The following is a 9803-nucleotide window of genomic DNA, read 5'->3' as shown; positions in this document are numbered from 1 at the left end:
CCCAAGTTTTGTGTCCCTGTCACTTATGGTTCGGGAGCAGTGCCATGCCAATATTTCAAAACAACACACCAATGTTATAGACGAGGAGCAATGCCATGCCAAGCGGACCAATATTTCCCATAGACGCCAATGTTAAAGACAGAGAGCAGTGCCGTGCCAAGCTGACCAATATTTCCTATAGACGCCAATGTTAAAGACAGGGAGCAGTGCCATGCCAATTTGACCAATATTTCCCATAGATGCCAAAGAGCACTGAAAGCTGAAAATTGGTCTTGGCAGGAAGGGGGTGAAAGTGCACTGTATTTAAGTAGTTAAGAGGAACCCTATGACAGAATTAAAAAAAAAAAATGGCATGGGGCCCACCCCAAAATCTATACCAGGCCCTTTGGGTCTGGTATAGTTTTTACGGGGAATTCCACACCAAAATGTAAAAAAACAAAACGGCGTGGGGTCTGGCCCAAAATCCATACCAGACCATTATCTGAGCATGCAGCCAGGCAGGCCAGGAAAGGGGGGCGAGCGAGAGCCCCCCCCCCCGAACCATACCAGGCCACTTGCCCTCAACAAGGGCCTCTTCCCGACAACCCTGGGCTGTGGTTATCGGGGTCTGTGGGTGGGGGGCTTATCCAAATCTGGACAAGGGGGCCCCTAGATCCCAGCCCCCCCCCTATGTGAATAGATATAGAATGCATAGTACCCCTACCCATTCACCAAAAAAAAGTGTAAAAAAGTAAAAAACACAGAATCACAGTTTTTGACAAGTCCTTTATTAAAAAGAAAAAAAAATAGTGTCCCTCGATGTAAATTCATCATCAATCACATTTGATTGTGATCGATCACAATGACATTTTTTCCTTTAGAAATGTCAGTATTGCTGCAGCAGGCTCCATACATTGTACAGATGCACCACTTTACAGCCACATTAAGGGGACCCCCCAGGCACGATATTTAAAGGAATTGTTCATTTTTATTTCACTTTAAGCATCATTAAAATCACTGCTCCTGTAAAAACGTTTGTTTTAAAAAAAAAATATTTGCATTGATGCATGTCCCCCAGTGCAGTACCTGGGTCCCCATACTCTTTTTATGGAAATAACTTGCTTATAAGTCTTTAAAATGAGGACTTTTGATTTTTCATGTTCGTATCCCATAGACTTTAATAGAGTTTGCATGTTCACTAGAACATTTCCCCTGTTCAAGATATTCTGGTGCGAACCGAACAGGAAAGTGTTCGGCCCATCACAACTCACCCATACAGGGTGACAGATTCTGGGACAGTTGTACAGAAGACTGGACTGACTCGCACTCCCTTCGGCATTAGTAGTGGCTTTTTTGGGACCTAGAATTTTGAAGGTCCTGAGTGACATTCGGGTGGGAAAAGGACCTCCACTCCGGACCAGTAGCCGAACTACCAGAGTCGCAGCAGTCACACTTGCGACCGGGCCCTGGTGTTCCACCACTGTGGGGGGCCCCTATGACCCGGCATCTCACCCTGTACCTCCAGCTGGCAGTTCACTATGCAGTGAAGGAGGGCGGGGGGGGCGATCATCAACTCTGTGGTGCATGCAGGATCTCCCTCTAGCTAGCAATTCACTTCCCGCTTAACAATGGATTTGCTGGGGGTTGGTGGTGCACATCAAGTGGATGTGTTAGGCCCCTTTCACACTTGCAGACCAACCGGTCCCAATGATCACATGCTCCCCCATACCTAGAAATAGGGGGAGGGGGGGTTCTCAGGATGGCTGACGTCTGGAAGGGAGAGCAGAGAAGAGACTTATCTAGGTTGGAGGGGGCTTGATATCCAGTTAACCTCTTTCTGGCTTTGCTCTGAAAGGAAAGAGAAAACAACCCCCAAGTGGGACTTTAAAGGCAGACAGAAAATAGAATGGAGTATCAATACAGTAAAAGCAGTATATTTATTTCACATAATAAAAAGTGACAATTTCACATGGTAAAAACAAAACAATAAACCATCTGTATGAGTAGAGGTGTACCGTAGGTTCAATCAGGGAGAACGGGAGGGTGTCAGGATAAGTATCTGTAAGGTTCTGGCACTCTCAGTGCCTCCTATCACATCATTTCCGGGTGCTTTCCATCTACCTAGATAGATGAAGCACATATAGGTGTGTTTCCCTTTAAGAGTGCTGACATCATCACTGAGCGCCGGACTGAACAGCTATTTAAATCACTAGCTCTCACTCACATGTGTTCGTTAAACCTGCTGTGTGCCTAGATGTGCCTTGTTGCTAACCTGTCTTGAAGCTCTCATGCTTGCAAGCTTACCTCGCTGTCGGAACCACGCTGCGCTGATCCCTGTATCCCACTACCGGATCATCCGCTCTTGTCGAACCTCTCCTCTGCTACATTGCTACTAGTGATAAGTACCCCACAGGGGAAACCTCAATAACCTTTATACTAAAGCTTACACTGTCTAGCTCTGCATACTAAGGACTGTTACTACATCTGCACTATCTAGATTGCTAGCTCTTGAGCCTACTATCATCTGCTCTTGCACTGGGTTAGTCTCTCCTGTATGTCATCTGCTATCCTATCATCTACTACCATACATAATTGCTAACCTATCTGCATCCCACCTGTTACTATCTCATTCTCAAGAACATTCCTCTCAAGTGTCTGTCACCTATCGTCTCAACTCAACCTGTCTCTTCAGCCTATCACCTCTATACTACTATATACATAGATCACTCCAGGAACTTCTTATTGAGTGTGTGTATTTACTTGCTGAATTGAGATCATCCACATATGATGAGTCTTTGGGAGTTGGGATTGGTGTCTCAGCGTTTCTCTACATGACTACTGAAGTGGAATATTTCTGCAGCTGTAAATCCACATCATACATAAAACGCAGGAGCGTTACAGTATCCAACCCAATAGTGTTCACACTGATATATCCATATCCAACATGTTTCAGAACATAGAAAGTTCCTTCGTTAAGGGATAAATCGGAACAAAGTACTTAGGTCTATAAATTACAAAGTATAAATATCAATACATATATCGTAAAATATGGTATCTTACTTACATCTATACAGTTACAATGGCAGAAGTAATTGCGTTTACTAACTAAGGGAAAGTTTTTTGTCATTTTTGTTGTTTTTTTTTTTTAACGCGTAATGGCGGCGATATGCGATTTTTTTTGCGGTACTGCGACATTGTGGCGGACAGATCGGACCCTTGACTGACATTTTTGACACTTTTGGGGGTACCAGTGACATTACTGCAGTAATCAGTGCTATACATATGCACTGTTACTGTAAAATGACACTGGCAGTGAAGGGGTTAACTTTTTTTGAGAGGGAGGGGTTATGTGTGTCCCTAGGGGCGTGATTCTAACTGTGATTGACTGTGGCCTGAGGTGTATGAACAGTGATCAACGGTCCTACATAGTAGAACCGTATGATCACCATTCATACACAGGGGAGAATGAGAGGCGGCTTGTTTACATTAGCCGCCTGCCTTTCTCCCGCTTTAACGGACGATCGCGAGTGACCGGTGGACATCGGGTCCGCCGGTCACACGCGCGGGGGGGGTCCGTGACCGAGCGGGAGCGCGCCTCCGGCGGCGCGCGCTCGCTCCCTAGACCCTCACAGGCTAGCGACGTATCCCTATGTCGCTCTGCCTGTGAGGGGCTGACTGCCGACGTAAATAGTCGTGCGGCGGTCGGCAAGCGGTTAACAGATGGAGATCTGGTCTTCTTCAATGTCTGAGTGAGGATATTTTTATTTATATTTTGGTTGAGGAAGGGGAAGGATTAGCAAATGGAGATCTTGTCTTCTCCAATGTTCAGGTCAAGTTTTTTTTTTTTCTATGTCTGGTGGAAGAAAGGGAATAATTAGCAGATGGAGATCTAATCGTCTTTGATGCCCGGGCCATGATAGGTTTTATTTTAGTCTGATACATGAGGAATATTTATGAGCAGATGGGGTTTTGGTCTTCTCCGATGTCCTGGTCAGGATATATTCTTATATACTCTGGTAGATAAAGAGGAATAGTTAGCAGTTGAATGAAGATCTGGTATTCAATGTCCAGGTCAGGATATTTTCTTCTATAGTCTAGTTGAGGAAAGGGAATGATTAGCAGATAGAAGTCTGGTCTTTTTTGATGTCCAGATCAGGATAGTTTCTTCTCACAGATGTATGGGATTCTCCGGAAACAATTGTCATCGTTCCATTTTCTGATTGGTACTATTGTGGCACAATCTTCCGTTTGTCCATTCTCATACCCAGACCAATTATCAGGCTGCCTGTAGTCCCAAAACCTGAAAGAAACAAGTTAAGTTAGAAACTGTAGCAAGAAAGGCTGGAGATAGTGATGATCAGTGCTTTTTTTCTCAGAGAATAGGTGCAGGAACTCCCCTTTTCTAAGTCACTTCGTATCTCCGCCCCCTAACCACCTCCGCGCACTGACCCTTGGTTCCACCCTTACCCACTTCTGAGCACTGACCCTTGGTTCCACCCCCACCCACCTCTGAGCACCGTTCCTTGGTTCCACCCCCTACCCAACTCCCAGTACGGCCCCTTTTAGAGAGTATAGAGCCAAGTATCATTTTGTTGTGTTAAATAATGTATACGGAATTTGGTCATGATAACAAGACAAGCAATAAAATAGATCCTAGCCAGCAGTAATAGACTCCACCCCAGCAGCAATAGACCCCCCCTCCCCGGCAACAATAGACCCCCCCCCGGCAGAAATAGACTCCCCTGGCAACAAAAGACCCCCCAGCAACAACAACAAATCTCCCAGCAGCCAGTATCAATAGACTCCCCAGCAGCCAGCAACAGGAGACTCTTAAACAGTAAATCCCTTCTAGCAACAATTGACCCCACAGTAACAAAAAATCCTCCACCAGCAACAATTGATTGCCATGCAAAAATAGATCTCCTCCAGCAACAATAGATACTCCAACAGCCAGCATCAGTGAACCCTCCCTTCACACCCCAGCACCTCTTGCCATTGTAAACATTCAGTGCTAGAGGTGCCGGAACTGCGTTCCCCCGCGTTCCCACTGAAAAAAGCCCTGGTGATGATAGTAGACAGAGATGACCTCTAACCAAAGTGAAAAACAGCTTACTGGATTATACCACCTGCAAAAGAGGGAAGACCTCTGTAATCCTCTCAGAACAAACCTACGCTTGCATTTCACATGTTTCGTGTGTGTTTAATTTTACATTGCCATATGTTGTCCTGAATGAGTATCTATGAGTATCTATGCTCAATTTGCCAGATGCCAGAACTGCCCCACATTATAAAACCATACACAACTCACAACATAACATGCATTTTTCATTAGTGTCCTCTAATTCCTTAGCAGTGGCAACAAGGAGAGCAATTTAAAACCAGCAAATACGGGAATGGTGTGCACAGACAGGGAACCCTGGCACACTTTTAAGCCACCCAGCAAAGAAAGAACCTCACTAAACTGTTTCAACTGAACAGACTTTTTGTGATGCGTACGTAGCATCCTCCTTGCCGGAGCCACGTGGGAAGGATGTAACAAACAGACTGCATAGTCCTTTGCATCCTGACTTTAAACCCCTGTGAGGACCAAGCGCCCATGTGGACCAGACATTTCTGGTCCCTTGATACCTCCTGTGGTCACACACAGCCCATTTTGTTGACATCACTGGGAATGTTTACTGAATAGCTAACACTGAATACCCAAACTATATATGATTAATCACGGGTGTTATGAATACTAGTGGATAATACATCCCCTGAAGAAGCCCAGTGAGCGAAACATGTCGAAAATTTTCATTATAATACTGCAATGAATTTCCAAAAACACATGACTCACCAGACAGCAGCAGTCTGGGTCATTATATATATCATCTGAAGAGGCCCCTATCCTACATTTAAATCATTGGATATGGAAAGGTTGGGAGACAAGGATTTCGGGCACTAAATTTTCATAAAATTGCTTTTTATTAAACAAACACTTTAAAAACATCTAGTGATACAAGCAGATGAGAAAAATCTACATTGAACATGAGACCAGAAAACGGTCGACAGTATGAGATATAATCTTACATGAGGTACTAGACCTTCATATAGTATGGGAACAGTTGTGTACAGAACAAGTTGTATTATGCATACATCCAATGTGATATACTTCAAAGCAGACAGAGCCTGCCGGCGGACACCTCGATGCTCAGGGTGCCAGTCAGCAGGGTCGGCTGAAGTTTACAGTAAACACATGGTATACATTACTCATGACAGTTTGCTCAACATGTTTCGCCTTCTCGGTGAAAGCTTCGTCTGGAGCTTAATAATTGTTTTGTCTGTATAAAAACATAAGTAATTTTAAGGAGACAGAATGTATTATTTACTACATATTCCATAAATGAGAATAATGCATTTTATATGTGATATACAATGTCAATGTAAAAGAAAAGGCATTTAACACATATGATATTACTGTTCTAGCCATCAGGGGGGGGGGGCCCGGTGGGGAGGCAAGAGGGCAGCCATTGGGACACATGTGGGGACACACACCGTATGAAATAGGTAACATTATTTTTTAGGCATCAGTATATAAATGATAGAGAAAACATATCTGTATAGGATATGAACATACCTGTACAGTGTATATTCTGAACTTTTTTGGTACTGTAACGAGGAGGACTAAAAGACGGTCACTGAGCTCATAAATGGGGGAGCCGATATTCACAAGGAGTATAAATACAAACGCTACTGTATGTTTGTATCTGGGTTGGATATAAAAAGTGCGCTAGTTATAATATGTCAAACCATTATCGGTAGAAAATAGCGACACCCGGTGCATGTTGATACACAGATAGGTGAGGATAAAGTTGTTTGTATATAAAAAAGGAAGAAACCCATTGAAGAAAGATGCATGGACATATACCAATCACGGGGAGGGAGCTTCTACTCCATGTCATCATATACCGCAGTAATTAAAGGTTTTTATGAGAAGAGTTACAAAGGAGTAACTGCCTAGGTATAAGCCGCTTGTATGGTCCTAGATCTCCATACAAACAAAAACATAGGATACTTGATTCCCTCATGTGAGGTACAACATTATTCGACCTTGAGTATATAATGGATTAGAAAGATTGCTTTTAGTACCGCATTTCTCTCAATGAGCCCAGCGGTAGTAGTCCATGCATGTTTCAAGACAGTCCAAAGATCACCAATAGCTACATGCGAGTGTATTGGGGGCTCTCCAATAATTAAACATGCTCACCGGTCCTGCGGAATACTTTGTTAAGATAGGGATAAATTAGACCTGGCTTGTAAGTGGCAGACACTATTGGATTGAAAAAGGATTAAGGACAAAGTTGTAAGTAAAATGGTGTGCATAATCCAAGAGATAGCAAAGATATAAGTTTGTCGGCTTACCCTGTTGAGCCAAAATCCGTCATAGATGTCCTCCCCGGATGGGGAACCGCCGCCATACTCGGACGCTTGTATGGCGCCCTTTTATGGCGTGGGTCCCGGGCGGTTCGTCAGAACGACGTCGCCACCCCGGCCACACCCCCCGGATATGACGATGCGGCGTAGGCGGAAGTGACTCCGCTGCGGCCACTCGTAGAGCTCCGAGAGGGTAGATCAGACTCTCAGAGCTGGAGGCTCCAGAAAGTCTGATCTGGTGCCACAGGAAACGATGCTCCTGGGAGCGGAAGTCCACTGTGGCTTACCAGGCCGCACATGTATCACCGGATTGGCTAAAAACTCTAGCGTCCCACAGCGCCCCCGGAGGTTAGCTAGCATGGCACACTTAGATATAAAGCATCTGCAAACACATGATAACAGAAATACATTGATCTGAATAATAATTACAGAAAAAAATATATACATCAATAGTTAAACAAAGAGTGATAAGAACAAAAAGAACCAAGAATATAATGATATATTATATTCTAAAAAAAGAGGAAAAGGATAAACAGAAATGGGAAGAATATGTTAATAAGGGAAAAAAGGAAAATAATAATAATGGTGTATCTAGCACCCAGGCAATTTGGTGCTTAAAAAATGGAAGGACTAGAGCCGTTAGGCCCAAAAATTGAGGACACTACCCTCAGTAGCTTTTGAACATATGAAGAGCTGAGTTTGGAAATTATGATTCTCCAGAACACAATCCCATAAATATCGAAGAGGCATAGAGTCAGCACATGGACATTCATTGGGTTTCATATAATGCGATATTGATACTTCTAATGATTAGTAAAGGACAATTGGGGGTAAAAGACACGAAGGGAGGGGAGGGGGGGGGAAACAGGAAACAGGGGGTGGAAAGATGATCACGCCAAGCAAGCCGACACCCGTCCTACCCTCCACAGATAACAAACAGTAACGAAGGCGGAAAAAAAGTTTTATCTTAAATCATTAAGAAATGCACGATTTATAAAAATGATTTATAAGATTGGGTTTCATTCAAACCCGGTCTAACGGTGGCATTGAGACGTTCAATCCAGATGGTTTCCCTCTGGAGAATTCTTTTGTCCCAGTTGCCCCCTCGTGGGTCCTGGGGGATCACATCCAGGACATAAAAATGTGCTTTTTTTGGGTTGAATCTGTGGTAGAGGTCTAGGTGCCTGCTCACGGGCGTGACCATCTTTCCTCCCTCTGATATGTATATATGGTCATTTATCCTCTGACGGAGCTCTCTAATTGTTTTCCCAACATAAAACATGCCACATGTACAGTGCATGAGATACACCAATCCACGAGTGTCACAGTTGGCGCGGAAGGTAGGGGAAAAATCTTCCCCATTGGGTAGAACGAAATGGGAACCCTCCTTAACCCATGGACACATGGCACAACCACGGCATCTATACGTACCCCTATTAGTTGTTTTAGAATTTTTTATGGGTTGGTAGTGGCTAGCTGTTAATTGATCTCGTAATGATCTAGTACGTTTAAATACAATTTGTGGGTATGGCCCCACATATTTGCTCGTGATTGGATCATGACTGAGTAAATGCCAGTGTCGTTCAAGGATGGTTCGGAGTACATTCTGGTGGCTTGAAAACTTAGTTATGAGTTTCACCGTGGGTTGTGTATCTCGGTCTTTAACTCTAAAAATCAGACTATTCCGATCTTGTGAGAAAGCTCTATTATATGCTGTACGTTAAAGGCGTTTACTGTAGCCCCTGATGGCTAGAACAGTAATATCATATGTGTTAAATGCCTTTTCTTTTACATTGACATTGTATATCACATATAAAATGCATTATTCTCATTTATGGAATATGTAGTAAATAATACATTCTGTCTCCTTAAAATTACTTATGTTTTTATACAGACAAAACAATTATTAAGCTCCAGACGAAGCTTTCACCGAGAAGGCGAAACATGTTGAGCAAACTGTCATGAGTAATGTATACCATGTGTTTACTGTAAACTTCAGCCGACCCTGCTGACTGGCACCCTGAGCATTGAGGTGTCCGCCGGCAGGCTCTGTCTGCTTTGAAGTATATCACATTGGATGTATGCATAATACAACTTGTTCTGTACACAACTGTTCCCATACTATATGAAGGTCTAGTACCTCATGTAAGATTATATCTCATACTGTCGACCGTTTTCTGGTCTCATGTTCAATGTAGATTTTTCTCATCTGCTTGTATCACTAGATGTTTTTAAAGTGTTTGTTTAATAAAAAGCAATTTTATGAAAATTTAGTGCCCGAAATCCTTGTCTCCCAACCTTTCCATATCCAATACTGCAATGAAATTAAAGTTATTGTAATGTAAGAAGGTTTTTTTTTTTTTTTTATCCTAATGCATTCTTTGCATTTAGATAAAAAACCTTCTGTTTGA

General features: G+C 43.2%; 1 protein-coding gene across 1 annotated transcript in view; it reads right to left on the bottom strand.

Annotated features, from left to right (window-relative positions):
• Nucleotides 1–3702: 3702 nt before the first annotated feature.
• The window catches only part of LOC309543481 (asialoglycoprotein receptor 2-like), a 47407-nt gene continuing 41306 nt past the window's right edge, over nt 3703–9803 (bottom strand). The window contains exon 5 of the mRNA XM_082275960.1: nt 3703–4279. Coding sequence (XP_082132086.1) covers nt 4132–4279 — 148 coding nt within the window. The 3' untranslated portion in view covers nt 3703–4131. The remainder of the gene's footprint in view (nt 4280–9803) is intronic.

The sequence above is a fragment of the Pelophylax lessonae genome (genome assembly GCF_965119305.1).
Source record: "Pelophylax lessonae genome assembly, contig: HAP1_SCAFFOLD_57, whole genome shotgun sequence".
NCBI classification, from domain to species: Eukaryota; Metazoa; Chordata; class Amphibia; order Anura; family Ranidae; genus Pelophylax; species Pelophylax lessonae.
The sequence above is the reverse complement of the archived record's forward strand: the minus strand, read 5'-3'. Positions and strand labels throughout refer to the sequence as shown.